Source organism: Acomys russatus, chromosome 28, assembly GCF_903995435.1.
Source record: "Acomys russatus chromosome 28, mAcoRus1.1, whole genome shotgun sequence".
NCBI lineage: Eukaryota > Metazoa > Chordata > Mammalia > Rodentia > Muridae > Acomys > Acomys russatus.
Window position 1 is genome coordinate 264327 of NC_067164.1, and position 18902 is coordinate 283228.

General features: G+C 40.3%; 1 protein-coding gene across 1 annotated transcript in view; it reads right to left on the reverse strand.

Moving 5' to 3' along the window:
* Window positions 1–18902, reverse strand: part of Corin (corin, serine peptidase) — a 247726-nt gene that overhangs the window by 16228 nt on the left and 212596 nt on the right. The window contains exons 17-19 of the mRNA XM_051170139.1: window positions 6825–6938; window positions 2530–2579; window positions 2232–2406 (exon numbers count right to left, since the gene is read on the reverse strand). Of these exons, the coding sequence (XP_051026096.1) occupies window positions 2232–2406; window positions 2530–2579; window positions 6825–6938 (339 nt within the window). The remainder of the gene's footprint in view (window positions 1–2231; window positions 2407–2529; window positions 2580–6824; window positions 6939–18902) is intronic.

Here is an 18902-nt window from a genome sequence, read left to right on the forward strand (position 1 = left end):
TGCTTGCGGTTGTCCAAGAGACTCCGAAAACATTATAAGCTACTTCTATTGCTATTGCTCTTGGTAACCCCACCCACCCCACCCCCAGAGACAGATGACCATGCACTCCAAACACATTCAGAGGCCTATGAGATGGATCTGATTTGAAAGATTAGCTTTTATAATATTAGAAAGTGACACGCAAGCTTCTAAAAGAGGGAAGCAATCAAGAGTACTACCTACCTGTGACCCACGACAGTAACTGTAAGGGCACAATAGTAGTACACATACCATAGCAGTACTTGACAACTCTCCAATTGGTCTTAAGACCCATTCATCCAACGAGAAGAAAATCAAGCCTGGTGCCGGAAGCCTACCTGACCAGCTAAAACTAGAGAAGCCATGGATCTTGGAGGAGAAGTTACAACCACTTTTCTAAGCCAGCCTAATCCTTAACTATATCCTAAATATTTGCTCTTATACCCATGGATAAGTTTATTTCTTACACCCCAGTAAGGAACTTTCCCTTTGCAACAGACAGGGACCATTATGGGAACTACAATCAATCAAATGCAGAGTTGTGGAACCCAGTCCCAAACGACACATCTACAACACAACTCATTCACCTAAAGCTCAGAAAGCATTGCAGAAGAAGGGGCAGGAAGAGTGTAAGTCAGAGGACCAGGATCAGGGCGAAACTGTGTCTCCTTCTAGAAATTACACCCATGAAGAGTCACTAATATGGTTGACTAAACATGACCTGAACAATGACTACACTAATAGATGTGCTAATGTGAATGAGGGTGGAAGAAGTTCAGGAGACGGCAACTCAACAGAGAACTACAGGCAACTAAAGAATGTTGAGAATGGGAGAAGTAGTCTGGCCTAAGGAACAGCACACCAATTAGTCATCCAACATTAAGCTGTCAGCCCTTAAGATATATAAATACAAGCAACATTGCAGACTGAGAAAACCGTATTTATGTATTTACGCATATCTACATGTATGTGTATGTAAAACAACAACTGAAGGAAAAGAAGCCATGAATTTAAAAGAGAGCAAAGTGAGTCTGTGCATGAATCTAGAAGAAAGAAGGGTGAGAATGGTGTAATTATATGATAATCTCCAAAAATTTTATTTACTAAAAAAAAATTTGCATCCCCACTAAGCTCCCCAAGCATTAAAGCAAGTATCCATGTCTGTAACCCCATGTGAGCTAAGTGCAGGCTCAGCTTTATCTAGAAGGAACATCACCCATACGAGACTAGTATTACACAAGAAGGATTTCCCCCAAACATTATTATAATAATAGCCAATTGAAACTATCTCAAATGTTCAATGGAAGACTAGTAAAAAATTCATGGCAAGTCTATACAGGTTAATAATTAGCTTCCAAAAATGTATTAGTGCTGCAAGAACTGCCCTAGAGGGATGCCCATGGTATAATGCCAAAAAAGAAAGGCATTAATGATGTACCAAGTGTGACTTCAAATTGTAAAAATAACATTGACACTATGTGAGCAAATGCATGTGTTTAGAGCCATGGAGAGATGCTAATCGGGCTGTAACAGGGGTTACCTTCAGGATGATGAGGAAGTAATAGAAAGGAAGTAGGGGAGGGCCTGACTAATGCTAGCAAAATGGAAGTATATTCAGAATATAATGCCAGGGTGGAAATGCACAATGCACACATGCAGCAATATTTTTAAAAAATACATACACTTTTGTCAGTCTTACTAGATGCTGCCAACATAGTTCCTAAGGCTTTAAATGTTTCCTGCACACACAAATCTGTGGGGGAAATACATTGTTAGGTCAAAGACTTGGTTCTGGATTTTTGAGAAACCTAACACAAACAGTTCTACTCCTCCTCAAACAACGTGCTAGTTGTTCATCTGAACCTTATAGAGGTTTCAATCAAATCATTTCCATGTAGATTTATATGTGTATGGTACACTTAAGATGTCCAGAGCAGAGGCTAAACTGCACTGAGTGCAGAGCTGAGAAATCAGCCTTCCAAACTTCTTCATTTTCCTCCCTCCTTACCAGATACATTCTAAGCACCATACAGCCATTGGTCATCAGAGAGTGGAAGATGAGGCGGGAACAAAGAGCACCACACAGAAAAACCTGGGAAGGATAATCACTGTGGTATGTGCATTGAAGTGACTCCAAGGAGTTACGTGCACCACTCAGAATTCCCAAGCAACAAATGATCCAGGGAAAAGTAAAATGAAATGGAACATCATACCCCTCAAAGCAGTGGGCAACGGTCAGAACCCACTTCTTGGCAACGAGGACACAGCCACAAATATGTCCACTGGGTTCACTCTGCAGAGAGCACTGCCATGGCCACCTCCCAGGACGACTAGTCCGACCTCCAAGGATCCTCTTGTTCATTCGGGCAGCAGGGCGGCGACCACAGTCTAAGATGGAGCAGAAATCATAGTCCATGATTCATTACCAAATCCAGGTCATGCATACATGACCCTGTCTCCCAGGAGCCAGCACAGTTAATGTCATATCCCATGATACATCACCAATCTCACCTTGCTTAGTACACAGAAGGGAGATCATACTTCTGCTTGGACATGAATGCCTAGGTGCGGAAACATAAAATGTTATAATGCATGCTTACTGTTTACCTGAGGCATGTTATTAAAGTCAGGCAGCATAAGGTCCACTGTCAAGGGAGTTCATTCCAGAGAGCACACTTGTCTTACTGAAAAACTTCTCAGGGCACAAATATGGTCAGAGACCACATTGGAGCAAACATACTACTTGTTTTAGTTTGTTTGATGTCATGTGTGGAAAGAGAAATTCTTATCATAAATCTTCCTACATCATCTTAATTGATAGGTAGATTCTGTGGTGAGAAATGAATAGGTCAGATATGCCCGCCCCACCCCCCAAAACAAAAACCAAAAACAAAAAACCTGAGATTTAGACTGAAAGGAATAAAATATTACTTTAAAATTTTAAATATAAGATAAAGGAATAGGGCACTTAGGCTAAAAACAAACCTTGTCCAGACTGTCAATGTTAACATGTAGATCTAGGAAGAGATGACAGTAGAAAATGAACTTGACATTAATCTATATAACCCCAAGTGGCACAGCTAGAGCTAATAGGTACAAGTTTTTGGAAATGTGGATCGTTACTGGGCTCTGAGATCTTAAAATCTTATGAATTAAATTATAAAACCATAATCTGTCTCTGTCTCTCTGTCTCTCTTTGTCTCTGTCTCTCTGCCTCTGTCTCTGTGTCTCCGTCTCTCTCTGTCTCTGTCTCTCTATCTCTGTCTCTCTCTCGTGTGGTGTGTGTGTGTGTGTGTGTGTGTGTGTGTGTGTGTGTGTGTGTGTGGGTGCACAAACAAATTTAGTCTAGGTTACATTAAATGGCAATTAGCAAATGATCTTCCAACCATCAAACTTTTTTTCATTGTGTGTACTTAAAACACATAAGGCTTATGAGGACTCATAAATATACTATGAATCCTAAATCTCTCCATTAAAAAATCAACACCTAAATATACAATATATTTTCATTTTTTAAAATAAAATTGCCTTTGTCATCTGTAAATGCTGGCAAAAGATTAGTTATACAACACAAAAAGTCTAATAATTTTACTTCTACCCTCTTGTACTGTAAAGTCTTCTCTCTGTATATATACTTTGATTTGTTATTCCTTGCTTTAGTAACTCATGTCTTCGTGTTTAGACAGCAGGCAGTTTATCAACTGAATTGTCTCTCTAAGTCTTGTACCCTTCATACCTGAAGCAATGTTTTATCCTGTCTTCCAATCTCTGAGTATACTCAAATGATATAAGTACCATGGGATCAAATATTCCTTTCCTTTCGTTTATTTCTATACCCCTTCTGAGTAGCCCTGGGCACAGTGTAAAAATGACATTTAACACTTAGTTGTGAATTTAATCATTCTGTATTTTTTTTTAATTATGGTTTCAGGGTAGAGAGTCATAAGGATTACTTACCCCACTCTTTGTAGCAAACTTGTTACACAACATCTTATTAAGTTAGTGAGCTATGTCTACAAATACCCAAAGTGGAAAGGTTATTTATACATGCAAAGGGCTTTTCCTACACCCAGCTTAGAGGACCATCATTGTGTTGAAATACTTAAGTCATTGGTTTAGAGAAAGTACTTCATTCAACAGAGTATTCAGAAATTTGGGGGCTGTTTGACTAATGATGAAGGGTAAAGGGCCACCTTTACTTTTCTTGTTTGTAGTTCTTAGGATGTAATCTACCTAACAGTTACATTTTGTAGTTAGACAAACTTAGTTTGAATTTACCATCACTTTACATCTATAGGCTGTGGCTTTTGAGATAGTTGTTTAAATATTCTTAAACCTGACCCTTAGTTTCCTTAGTTGTTAGAATAATGTAATTATAATTCAGGAGTTTATTATAAGGAGTTAGTGAATATATATAAGACAACCTGACTAGTACCTACAATACGGTAAGTGTCTAATAAGAATTCTTTTCTGCAAAGACAGCCCAGAGACTCACGCACTGACACACTATGGAAGACACACAGGCCCATGAGTCCTGGGAGGGAAAAGACATTCAGAGACCTGCCCACCATACCTAGAGGCCTGCTTGTCACCATGCCATGCAGCACAGACAAAGGAGGTCACTCAGGGGCCCACCAGCTGAACGGCCTGCCCACAGCAGGAGCCATTGCAAAATACAGACATGTGGTGGCCAGATGGGAGAGAAAGAGAAGCAGAGCAGTTTGAGCATCATGAAGAGAAATGGAACTGGGGGCACGAGGAGGGAGAGGAGCAGCATGTTGTGAGTAGCCATCCCCACTGCCTGAGGCCATAGTGAAGTCCCAACCTAGCTGCTGGGCTTTGTCTGTGTCAGTGGCTATGTGGTGGCAGGGGTCAGTGCTGATGTCCATGGTACATGTCCACTAGAGACCATGGGATGTCCATGGTCTGGGCAGCCACCTGGTACTACAAAGGTGCCCAATGGTCTGCAGAACTGGCCCCACCCCTCACTGGCCCTGGCACTCAGGAGAGCTGGCCTGACCTCTCACCAGTGACAGCACAGTGGAGCTGGTCTTGGGGGCAGGGATGTGAGTGAGCCAACTCTGAGGGCATGAGCACAGGAGAGCTGGCTCTGCCATTCATCTGCAATTAGGTGGCACAGTCATGGAGATGAAGCCTCCCCAACCCTCACCCCTTGATCACCTGCAGGCAGTTGAGAGAGCTAGCTACAGGGTCATGACAGCAGGTGAGCTGGTCTTGTCCCTCACCAGCTATGCCATTTGGAAGAGTGGGCCCTGCATTTTTCATCTGGACAACATAGTGGAACTGGCTCCGATGGTGTGGGAGAGGATGATCTGGCCCCAAGGGCATGAGAGCAGGAGAGTTGATCCTGCCCCTCTGCTGGCAGTGGCATTGGGTGGGCTAGCAAGTGAGGTGCTGGTGAGCTCACCCTGGTAGTATGGATGCACAACAGTCAGTGGGGTAACCAGCTCAGCTACCAGGCAGGCCCAGATCCAGGCCTTTAGTTGACCCACCCCAAAACTACATCATCTGTGAACTGTTGGAACACGTGACAGGACCAGTCCTGCTGATCCAAAGCTACAGGATCTCCATGACACAGGACAAAAACAGGATATCCAGGAAGAGTCCTGGTGAGGATCCAATATTGATGGTGTGGCAGAAGCCAGAGGACTCAAACCATCTGGCTCATTGCAATGAACATTTGCAAGTGAAGATGTGTGGACAGAGGGGTACACTGTGGGACACACTGTGACACACTACAGCTTCTACAATGAGATGTTTTCTATGTTTTATTTATTAATTTATTTTTGTTTGCTTGCTTTTTATTTTCTTTTGTGGGAGGGAGGTTACAAGGGCAGAGGCAGATATGAAGGGACAGAGAGATGAGTGGGACTGGGGTGCATGATGTGAAACTCATAAAGAACCAATAAAAAGTTGAAAAAGAATTCATCCCTTGGGCTGGAACCATAGCTTAGTGGTAGAGTTCTTGTCTAGCATGCATGAAGTCTTAGCTTTGAGCCCCAGGGCCACAAAAATGCTCTTCCCCCCAACCCACACCCCAAAATGCTCTTATTAAAAATAAAAATAAATCTTTTAAAAAGGAGGAGGTGGGAGTGGTGGCTCAGCAGTTAAGAGCATGTAATACTCTCTCTGAGGACATGGGTTCTATAGTCAGACTTCACAACAGGAGGCTTGTCACTCAGAGTTCTATGAGCCTGACACCCTCTGGCCTCATGAGACAGCATCATGTGCATATATACACTCATACTCACCCAGATGCACAGACGGAAGTAAGTCCTTGATAAAGAATCCATTCCTTCCATTTGATTTCCTCTTTCATCCCATGCATAAAGGAGGCAGACTTGTTTAATGTGTCATCACTTCCGAGGAGACTTTGAAAGCTACATGACTTCAGTTTTACTTTGTGTTCATTATTTTCTTAGACTTTTTAGCATCATTACTTAATTTCCCCAGTTAGCTGGTTCTATATAGTATTTGTAGGAACTTTCGGTGTGAGACTTCATTTCAAAGCAAGGCATTTAAAGATTCTAGATTAGATCTCAAGTCTTTCTCCTAATATAATAGTTCCTGTAGTTCTGACTAAATCTGATAAATGAGATTCATCAAGATTAAAACCTAACCCTGTCTATAAGGAGGGCATAGATGCTGAAACGTAAGGTTAACAGAAGTTCTATGTTTCCTGGTGTGGCGAATTTGAGTGTTTTCATGTTACAAATAAAGGGACCGTCTTTGATCAGCCCTTTCTCCATGATGTTCACACACATGTTGCCCTAGGATGTTCTTACCTGGGAACCAGCAGCTCCTGCAAGGTGGTCCCGTTGAGACTCTCCCAGCCGGAATGCAACATCAGCCAGTGCTGGGGTTCCTGTCCTTGGATCAGCTCAGTCCCACTTGGCTCTCTGATATAAGACAAATGCTGGGTAAATATTCAAACTATAATGATCTTTGAACAGGCATACCATTACTTAGAAATCACTTGTTGAAAATATATTACATTGTAAGTCAATATTTCAAGAAAAGAAATTTACTGAGGAGGATTTGTCTGGAATGTGATTAGTAAAAAGGGGGGGGTGGTTAGAGAAAGGGCCAGGCCCATTAGTTACCTTAGGAAGAGGTCCCCAAAACCCCCCAACACTGTGCTTTATCATTCACTCACAAACTTCAAAAAGAAAAGCTATTAGCTTTTATCTCAGCTACATCAAATGGAAAGTCTGAGAAACTCATCATTAGATAGAAGGGAATGTTATTATACAAGTCGGTTTTCCATGAGTTCTGACACATAGAGATGTTCCTCATACACAAAGCTAAATCCATCCACACTGGTAATGCTCATTTGGTAATGCTCATTTGGTAAAGGCTCATTACCAAACAGAGTCAGTCATAACTAGTGAATCCCCGAGGCTCATGGCTGAACATGGTGAGTCCACGGGGCTCATGACTAAACAGAGTCACTATGTCTACATGGTTCATGACCAAAGATAATGAATCCACACAACTCATTATTAAACACAGTCAGTGAGCCAACACCATTCTAGTTCTAACAGCGTTTCAGTATCAGCATGATTTCAAGTTTTCTTACCGCCCCACTATACATTGAGATAGTCTTTTACTAAAAGATGTTTATGTTTAAGGCACACACATGTATAAGGCACTTATAGACATCTCCATCATAAAGTGTTTTCCACATCCTTTTGTGGTGAGAATGAAAAATCCTAGTGAATTTCCAGTACACAGAACATAAGATAGTTACATCATCAGACTCTACACTAAATCTGATCATTCGTTCATCCATACAAGTGACAAGTATTTCGCCTTGTTGCCTACTGTCTGATTCCTGGTACCTGACATTCTACCATTCTACTGTCCAATGTAGGAGATGATTCTTTTAGAAACCTTGGATTTCTATGCCTGGTGGATTTCAGATAATGAATGTGGTATTTTTCAAATATTATCTGTCTTGACTCAAATTGCTTGAGTTTTTAAAAGACTATCCTACTGTGTGTGGGGGGGGGGGTCGCACGCGCGCGCACAGATATGTGCCTCATGTTTCCTTTATCCATTCTATCAATAAATACTCAAGTTGTTACTATATATTGACTACCATGATCAAAGTGCCAATAAACACCAGAATGTTTTTTATTTTAATTTTATTAATTTATTCAATTACACCTCAATTGTTATCCCATCACTTGTATCCTCCCACTCCTCCTTCCCTCCTGCTTTCACCCTATTCCCCTCCCCTAGGTCTATGACTAAGGGGGACCTCCTCCCCCACTATATGGTTATAGGCTACTAAGTCTCATCTTGGTAGCCTGTATAGTCTTTCTTTGAGTGCCATCAGGCCTCCCCACCAAGGGGAGGTGGTCAGATATGGGGCACCAGAGTTCATGTCAGAGTCAGTCCCTGCTCTCCACATAACTGTGAAGAATGTCCTGTCCATTGGGTAGATCAGAGTAGGGGTTCGATGTTTACTACTTGTATTGTCCTTGGTTAGTGCAATAGTTTAACACACCAGAGTGTTAATAACATTTGGAGACACTCATTTCATTCTCATTGAGGATATAATGAGAACTAGGTTTGTTAGATTATCAGCTTTGTTTGTTTGTGGGAAAATTCAAGTATTTAGAATATGTGTGTTCCTTTCCCCAAATATTCAGTGGTATTTTGATGTGGTTTTATAATTACTGTCCCAACATATATGAAGTATTTGTCACTATGACTTTAACTGAATTTCCCAGAATCAATGTTGAACAGTTTTTCTTGTTACTGTTAGCCATTTCCAGGTCTTCCATTGAAAAATGCCTATTCAAGGCCTTAGTTCATTTTTAATCATGTTATCTGAATTTTTTCTGTACTGATTTCATTAAGTTCCTTATGTATTTTGGATATTTGAGATCTTTTCCTCCTATATACATTAATTAGTTTATGTTTTTCATATATTTAAAAATGCATGCTTTTTTTTTTTTTTTTACTTTTAACAGAGTTAATTCACTTTATTTAAAAGCCCTATGTGGTAGCCACAGCAGGAGCCTGGGTCCTCTGAACAGAGACGCTAGTGTGGATTTTTACAAGATGATCAGTGAATTCCTACTAAGGAGACTTCATGAACACAGCTTATTTCCAGAGATTGGGTCTCAGATAGCTGTAGATCTTGGAGATGGCATCAAAAATGCCCTTGGCCAAGTTGCCCAGAGTAGCAGTCATCAATACCAGCCATCATCAGTAGCTTCTTTGGCACAGGAGCAGAGACAATACCAGAGCCTCTGTGGTAGGGATAACACGCACCAAAACAGCCGCAGCGGCCTGTCACCTTGAATGGAACACTATGTGGCTTGCCAAACTCATTCTCCCAGTAGCCTGTCCACACAGGGACAATGGAAAGCTCAGCCAAGGTGATGGCCCCATTGGATAGCAGTGGCTACCTCTTTGGAGCACTTAACACCAAGACCAACATGACCATAGTAGTCCCCAATCACGACAAAAGCCTTGACCCTGGTCCACTGGCCAGCCTGTGTCTGCTTCTGCACTGACATGATCTTAAGAACCTCATCCTTTAGGGGTATGCCCAGGAAAAAGTCAATAATCTCAGATTCCTTAATGGTCACGGAGAACAGACAAATCTCCTCCAAGGATTTCATCTTCCTGTCCTTAACCAGGAGGCCCAGCTTGGTGACAGGGATCCACTCCTTGTCTTTGGCTTTACCTCCATGAGCCCCATGGCCTCTACCACTGCTGAATCCTCCATGGAAAGTCACCCTGGTCTCCTAATCCTGGGCCCCCGGGTCCTTTGGGCCCTCCCATTGCGCTGACGTCATCTGCCATTTGGTCTTTTTCCGAGGAAGAAGAAGCTGCATGTGTATTTTAAGACAGGGATTCACTATGTAGACCAGGCTAAACTAGAATTCACTAGGGATGTCAAGGTGCCTTCTACTCATGGTGATTAGTACCTCAGCCTTTCAAATGCTAGGGTTACAAGCATGAGCCACCACAGTTGTGAAATCACTTTAAAAGAAAAAGGAAATTTGCAGGTAAATGGGTGGAACTAGAGAATTCTATATTGATTGAAGTAGCTCAGACCAAGAAAAACAAACATTACATGTTCTCTTTCATCTGCGATTCCCAGATCCATCTCTTCAGGTGTGAGTATATAACTTGAGTGACTGTAGAAGTGGGGAAAGTAAAAAGCGGACCACAGGAGACCACTAAACAGGAGAATAGAAAGATGTAAGTGATTTGAAGAGGGAAATGGGTAAGATGGAGTGTTAACTGGGGTGGGAAGATAGAGCTCAACATAGAAGGAAAGGGAAGGAGGAGGGTAAAGAAAAGGCTGTAAGGAATCACTTTTATTATCTGTTCACCCAAACTACACACAAAAATATAGATCTATGTATATACATGTGTATAAATATATATACAAACATACATAGTTCAAATGAAATGATCCCACTTGTGCTGGCAAGACTCCCCTGCAAGAGCCTTAAACTATCTAATAAAAATATGAGTGCCAGCCGGGCGTGGTGGCGCACGCCTTTAATCCCAGCACTCAGGAGGCAGAGGCAGGTGGATCGCTGTGAGTTCGAGGCCAGCCTGATCTACAAAATGAGTCCAAGATGGCCAAGGCTACACAGAGAAACCCTGTCTCGAAAAAACCAAAAAAAAAAAAAAAAAAAAAAAAAAAAAAAAAAAAAAAAAAAAGTATATGAGTGCCAAGCATGAGAAACTCCCTTTCAACTTTTTGGTCAGACTTGTCCAACAGTCTCCTAAAACAGTATAGCCTATTGCTGGTGCCTTGGGCTGCTCCCAGAGGTTCAAAGTAAGTTCCTATTGCTGAAGACAGCATGAACTTCAAATACAGGACAGGGAAGATCTAAATGGTTCTGACCTAAACATTTCTTCCTTGAGGATTACCTATGCAAATTCTAAGTGAGGGAAGCTGTAACATCTATGAACCAAAATGATGACCATAGTGGCACCTTACCTTTAAAGGAGCAATAGTGCCAACGTGTCTTGGTGGTAACCAGAAGCTCTCTATTGTACTTAAGTCCAACTCAACAGGAGGAACCTCATGCCTAGTACTCAAAACCTATCCAACCACCATGGGCCCTGTATCTAGACAGCAAGAGAGCAGCAATTGCTTAACCATATCCACAGGACAATGACCTGTTTAAGCATGTCTGTTGTGGGGGAGAAGAAATCCAGGGTTATTCTCAGTGCATGAGAGCTGGTATTGAAATGCATATGCTTGAGTAAGAAGTTGGCTCATTTTCTCCCTCCAAGCATCCCGTTCATAATGTGGAGCACTTGCATGGGAATACTAGAATCCGGCCTCCAATGTCTTTCCTTGGATCCTATCATTATCCTTATCTGAGTTCTGTTTTATAGATACAATGTATGGTAGCACAGGACTCTTGCCTAGTACAAGATACATAATTGGAGGCTGCTTAAGTTACTTACCAAACTGAAGAATGGGCTCTGCTTTTGATAGAACGGCATTAATGGGTTTCAGACAAATATGAATGAACACGACTATTGAGTCATTTGTCTGTTTAGACAGCTCAGCTTACACTTGCTACAGCACAACTCTCTTCAATATAAATGTTTGAAGTGGGGTATGAAGTCTCAGTCTATCTTCTTGGTAGATTCATAATAGATAAATATACTTTTAGTGAAATTCTACTTGAAAATGAATAGTTTCCTTACCTAACAATATATTTTTCTATTCCAGAAACGGGATATCATGATTATATTGTGTACAATCTATAGGTGCAAATGACAAAACCATCTTTTGGCTTTTTGAGACAGGGTTTCTCTGTGTAGCCTTAGCTGTCCTGGACTTCCTTTGTAGACCAGACTGGCCTTGAACTCACAGAGAGTTGCCTGCCTCTGCTTACCAAAGCACTGGGATTACAGGTGTGTGCCACCGTGCCCAGCTGACAAAAGCATTTTTAAGAAAGGAGAGGAGAGGTATTGCCTTATACTATTAAATTACAGTATTTATCTTTCACAATATTAAAAACAGAATTCATTTCAGTATGAAAAGTTGTAAAATTATAAGTGAAATAAAATGCTAACTAATCATAACTACTAATTAAATATTTAACATTATTAGAGCATTAATAACAGTATTTAAAACATCTGAATTGTAAATAGTAATACACCATAACTGTCACTCCTCTCCAGTGGAGTCTGTGTGACAATTACTACACAGGCCTGAGAACTAAGACTCCCCCGTAACTGCACTGGGGTTGATATTCCTGCAAACAGAGAAACTGCAGTTTCAAAACTCTCCTTGCTGAGAGCTACCTCCTTATTCTCTCTAACTGTAACTACATTTTGCTCCCAAGGTGGGGACTCCTCAAGCGTAGCAATGGTTGCTATGAGACCCTGGCTTGGGACTCCAGCCAGGGACTGTCCGTGGGCCAAAGTAGTTCTGTTTCACTTCCACTTATTAAAAAAGACATGACTAGAAATTAATCATTAGTTAATAAGTCATACTATAGCCTACAAAAAATGGAGTATTTCAAAAGATTCCAGGTAACAAGAAAGAGAAGAATAAAATAGAGAAAAAATGTCCTGGCACACAGGTGCTGGGCACAAGTTTCGTTAGGGAAAGGACGTTGGCCCTGGACAAAGAGAACACATACATACTGATACGAAGCCAATAACTTAAAAATGATGACGTCTTTTCACTATGTACTCTACACCTTGTATTGTTTCAATTAAAAGTTGTAATTCAAGATACGAAAACACAATAACTTCACATTCTGTACCTGTACCATGTGTGCTTGATGTTCACTGACTCCACATATCTGCTCTGTAAAGAAATGCTGTGAAAAAATGTAACCAACCGCCCCCCGCACCCCGCTTTCAAAAAATGTATATGATGCTAGACTGCTTGGCTAAAAAATGCACTCAGATAAAAACGCAAACTTGAGTTGCCTCTGTTTGTCACTCCGCCTTATCTCTGTTCACCTATGCTCCAAGAACTTCTGATCTCAAAGACCTAGTCCCAATTGAGCTAGTGGTCTGTGACAATAAACATTATAAATTAAAATAGCCTTTGATGATAAGCCTCAGTTTCATGAAACTGAGTAAGTTGTGTCAAGTGCTAAGTATTTTTGTGTAAATATATTCTTTCTCCTTCTTGATTTTGCACAGGAAATCCCATCTCTTTTTTGATAACTTAGAAAAGACCTTTTGGGGCATCCTTTTTACTTTTTAACAGATAAAGACTTGAGCATTTTAATGGCAGCACCTTGATTTTGGTTTTAAAGAAAATGCTGATCACTTTTCAGCTTATTTTTATCATTGTGTAAGGCTAGAGATTACCAGTTTCTATTTCTTCTTCTTCTTCTTCTTCTTCTTCTTCTTCTTCTTCTTCTTCTTCTTCTTCTTCTTCTTTTTCTTCTTCTTTTTGTTTTTTTTGTTTGTTTGTTTGTTTTGTTTTTGTTTTTTGTTTTTCAGGACAGGGTTTCTCTGTGTAGCCTTGGCTGTTCTGGACTCCCTTTGTAGACCAGGCTGGCCTTGAACTCACAGTGATCCACCTATTTCTGCCTCCCAAGTGCTGGGGTTAAAGACACACGCCACCATGTCCAGCCCACCAATTTCTATTTTAATGCCAGTTTTTTTCTTCAGTAGGCTATAAAGAAGAGTTGTACTTAACTCTCTAATAGAAGGGCCCTGTCTTGTCAGATGCCATTTTCTACCTTCTTTTGAGGCTTTTGGAAGCATAGGACACTTTTAAACACATGTACAACTTGACTCAAGTGAGGGATGTAGACAACATGGGGCTCTCTAGGTAAAGAATTCAAACTTCAGAGAACTTTAAGTGTGGATTAATAGTACTACATTCAAAAAACAAAACAAAACAAAACAAAACAAAACCATAGTTGAGTATAGATACCAGCACCGCAATACCTGAGTGTCAAAGAGTAGAGGTGAGCTCGGCCTATAAAGGGATGTGCTCCTCTTCAAAAGCTTGGTGCTGGGGAACTAAATAATCTCAAGGCTCCGCACCTCTCATTTCCTTTTTCTTCTGAGCAAGGGAGGGAGGTGAAGCAGTGCTTTTCTTGTCCTCGGCTGACTGGCTTCCTAATTCCAATAACCTAAGCATTCAATCAATATTATGATCAAAAAGGAAAGAGGTTTCCCCCAGGTCCAACTGACACACATCTTGCTGAAGAATTTTAAGTATCTCCACTCACAAGAACCTGGGTATGAGATACTTTCATCTAGTTTTGATTAATGTACCTTCACCTCAGCCAAGAAGAGAAGGTCATGTTCAAAGATGATAGCACTCATTTGTCTTTCAGGGACAAATGGGAAGTGAAATAAGTTCATGAGAAGCAAGGGACATGTGCTCCTAAGGAGAAGGATAATACAGATAAATGGTCTGTCTGCTTCCAGGGACATCACATGGTATATTTCACTTCAAGACAGTACTGAAACCCTGAAATTAGGAACTTACACAGTCCTCTGTATGTTGGCTTTTGAGTAAATGTAAAAAAAAGTTAAAAGAGGGTATTAAAATTAAACTTGACTTATGCTTATTAAATGGGCTTACCAGTAGTGTTCAAACAGGTATTGCTAGCTATTAGATAGTTTGGGACTAAAACCAAATATTACTTCTAGAGAATTTAAATAACTACCAAAGTCAAGTAGACATTAAAACGGATAGCTATGAGTTAATAAGGTAAACTGGAAATCGAAATGAGAAATTAACAAATGTCATTTTGGTGAGGAAAACAGACTAATGCTTGTTTTCAAAAGTTATTTGAGGTTCTGGATAAAGGCTTCAAAACAGATGAAATCAAGAAACGTGGTGGAGTGGAGGCTCCTTCAGTCTGAGAGCATCGCTGGCGCATCCATGTCGGAGCTGAGACATGGATGATGACGGGTTTAGGAGTTCAGGTGATGGTCTAGTGATCAGAATTCCAGGCAGAAAGACCGAGGAGGAAGGAAAGTCGCCCCCACTGGAAGGAGTTTGAAGTCTTAGAACATCAGTAATCAGATGAGTTTGTCTAATATTTAGCCAAGACTTGGAGACCACTGGAAGATGGATGGAGTATAATGGGAATTGACCTTTTACAAAATGCTAGAATAAAAGAACTGAATGTTCCTATCCAAATCTTAACATAATAAGAAAAGACAAATACTGTTGAGTTAAAGGTGACATATCACTAATGACTTGAAGGTAAAATTTTAAAGGCGAGATGAAGAAGACCTAAGATCAGAAATGCAGCCATTACCAGAAATTACCCAGTGCCATTTCAAAAGGAAGCTGCTATGTAACAACTTCTCCTCTTGGGCCAAGTGCTGAGGTCACTCAAGGTGTACCAAGCTCTCATTTGCCTAGGTTTCGTTCAATTCACATCCAACTCAGTGCTCTAACCATTGGAACGGCCTGGGAATCTGATATCCTAGGAGATTTGTGTAAACCAAGGTCACTCCTGCTCCTGAATCTCATGGTTCACAATTGGTTCTGTTAATACTGAGGTCAAGACAAGAGGATAAAAACTAACTCTGGACAGTACTTGGTTCCGGAGAACTCGGGGAAGCTGGCTTTCATTTCATATACACTGGTAGGAATGTAGGTTTAAGGATGAGTTGTTTACAACCAACTGGAATATGAGAGGAATCAAATCTGAATAACTTAGGATCCTGCGATGTTCCACTGCAGTTGATAATGGAGGCTTTCTCTACCTCACTGAGAAGTTTCCATTTATTTTGACAAATTAGTCACAGACTCAACTGGCACACTTTGAAATTCATTTTGCTAGTAGATATCTAAATTCTCGGCATAGTTTACCATTAGTGGCATAAACATATGCTATCATGACAACAGGGATATTTTTGTTTTGTTTTTCAAAGTTGATACCAAGTAGTCTCATGGAAGGACTTAAACAACAAAAAAAATCCTTTTTCTGTGGAACCTTTTTAGGAAAATTATTCCCTTTTGTCCAAAATACAATGGTCTAGGAAATACTGTAAAGACACACATTTAACTCTAGCTTTTCTTTCCATCTGGATGTTTAAGCCCCAACCCTTTAGGATTGGATAAGAAAGTAATTCCCCATGCATACCACACAAGACTACCAGAAATGCTCCAAAGCTGCTGTGTGAAGGCCATGGTACTCCACGGGCCTGCGTCATGTGGCTTCTTCTTAAGACATGCAAACATCTATTCATTACTGTAGTCATTTTCTCTAAGAAGTTAAAAGAAATTGGGTTATGTTATGTAGGGTGGTTTTCCCCAGTTAATAAACACAAAAGAAGGTAATGTGCAGTGAATGTGAACAAAAGATATTATAGATTTGCATAGAATTTTCATGTAATTAACAAATAAAAATAATTACAGGGCTGGAGACATGGCTCAGTGGTTAAGAGCATGTGTTGCTTTTGCAGAGGGTCTCAGTTCAGTTCCTAGCACCCATATGGTTGTTCACAACTGTCTGTTAACTTCATTCCAGGGGATCAGATACTCTCTTCCAGCTTCCATGGGCACCAGGCATACATACGGTATACAGATGTATACGCAAGAAAACATTAAGATACACAAAATGAAAATAGATGAATCCTTAAGGATAAAGAGTTCTATCTTTTCTGGCATCCTAAAGCAGAAATGGAAGAGAAAATTGTAAAAAAAAAAAAAAAAAAAAAAAAGTGCCTAGGAAATCATTAGCAATTATGGAAATGCAAATCATTATCACACTGAAGGTACTATCCTATTCCCACTAGTCTGGCTACCAAAACAAGTACTTAACAATCAGAGTTGACAAGCATATAAAGGAATCATAACTCATGCCTTTATGGTGGGAGTAAAAAATGATATGGGCCCTTTGGAAAAGAGTTTGGCAATTCTTTAAAAAAAAAAATAAATAAATATAAGCTATAGCTTGCTATTGTAATTCTGGTTCTAAGTATTTACTACCCAAGAAACTTGAAAGTGTATGTTCACGGAAAAGCTTACAGGTGACTATTAAAGCACCATAAATCAACAATATGGATGAACCTGAGAAAGAGTGTGCTGAGTAGAAAAAGTGAAACCCCAAAGCAGGTATTATATAATGCTGCTTATGGGAAATGTGCTTTGTAGAAAAATCCACAGATGCAGAAAATGGGCTAGTAGTCATCAGGGGTTGGACGAGGAATAAGTGAAAATTGACTGCTAATAGCCACGTGTGTTTAGGGTGGGGTTAGAGTGGAGTGAGGGTAATGAAAACATGTTGGACTCAGACAGTACTGACTATGTAAACTTGTGATTATAGTGAAAGTAAAACGATAGTATAAATAGAAAGGAAGATTTTATAATAAGAAAGTTATATGGTAATCTTTGAAACCTCGTGACTATCATGGGCTGTTTACCCACGGGACTATGCATGAGATCAGCAGCCTGGACTAGACTCTCAACTGCAGTGAACACAGAGCTTTGAAGTGTAACGTGAGGTAGCTATCCTGAAGTCAACAGCTCTTTCCCAGGGAGTAAGCCTCAAGAGGCAACAACAACACAAACCCTTGCAGGGAATCCTAGAGGTCACTAGGTCACATAACAGATGGTGTCTTTGACTGTGGTTTCATCCAAAATATAGAAGCATTCTCAAAAGAGATTTTTTTCTTTGGATTAACTTTTAAAAATTAAAGCCAAAAAAAAAAAAAAAATCAGATTACAGCTAACTCCATAAAGAAACTCTGCCAATCAAATAGATCGAAGACACGGATTTCCAGATGAGCTCACGTTGTAGAGATAGAGCCTATGGAGCCAGGACACAGGGAAGTTCACATCCCCTTAAACTTACCCATAAACACCAGATGTCTCAACCCTGCATTTGGCAAGGATTAAAGGGCACAATAAGTTCTGGTTTGTACTGTTCATTAAATACATGCTCATGTGTTTTTGATAGTGGAAATAGAAGTCAATATGTTGTCACAGGAGCACTGGGGCTTGATTTATGCCTTTGTCTAACTGGAAAAAGCATTGGACTTCCAGACTGTGGTGAACTCTAGAAGAACCTACAGATGAGAGTAAGTCTTCAATTCAACAAAAACACTAAATTCTTTTCACCTGGACAAACGCTTAATTATGGGTCTGCCATTTTCTTTCTAAGACATGGATAGCAGAATCTCAATCTGAAAAAAAAGCCCATACAGATCCTTTTAATCATCAACCTTTACCAAAAATATTGTGTGCACTCCCTGAAAATACATAATTTGGCATAGAAATGAGTTTTTTATGAACCAGTTCTAAAACGTACCCACTGAAGTCAATGAATCCCTTTTACAGGGAAAGGGTGAGTTAGTTCTGAGTACTAAATATCAGTGCTGTTTTCAATTTGTGCTTACATAATCAGTCCTCTCAAGGATTGGAGCTGAATATTTTTTCCTTATATACTTTTAATAGGAATGCCATAAGTTCTACTGTAAGTCTGTGTCACTGTCAAATAGCAAATTGAACCTGTGTCCTTTGTTCTCCTCAATGTCTCTCCTACTACACCATCAGGCCTGATGATGGTGCTCCCGTTGGAATCCTCCACACAGTGTCTAGTTCAGACCAACACTCATAAGCACGTACTCCCCAAAACACAAACAGAATATGAAGGTAAGTAGAACTAGCTAAGCTGCTTTCTAAGGTTCAACATTTTGAAGCATAACATGTTTGAAAACTAAAAGCCAGCCAGTACAGAGGGCACTCCATTCTGAATGCCAATAAGGAAAGCCACTCTTTCCCCTCCCGCTTGGAGTGTTGAGTAATCATGGTTAGAAAGACTCCACAATCAAGGACTTTGACTCAAAGGTGAAGGTTACATAGTGCTTGTTTTGGGCATCAGTAGCAGAAGCATTAATTCTCTAGAGACCCAGGAAATGAC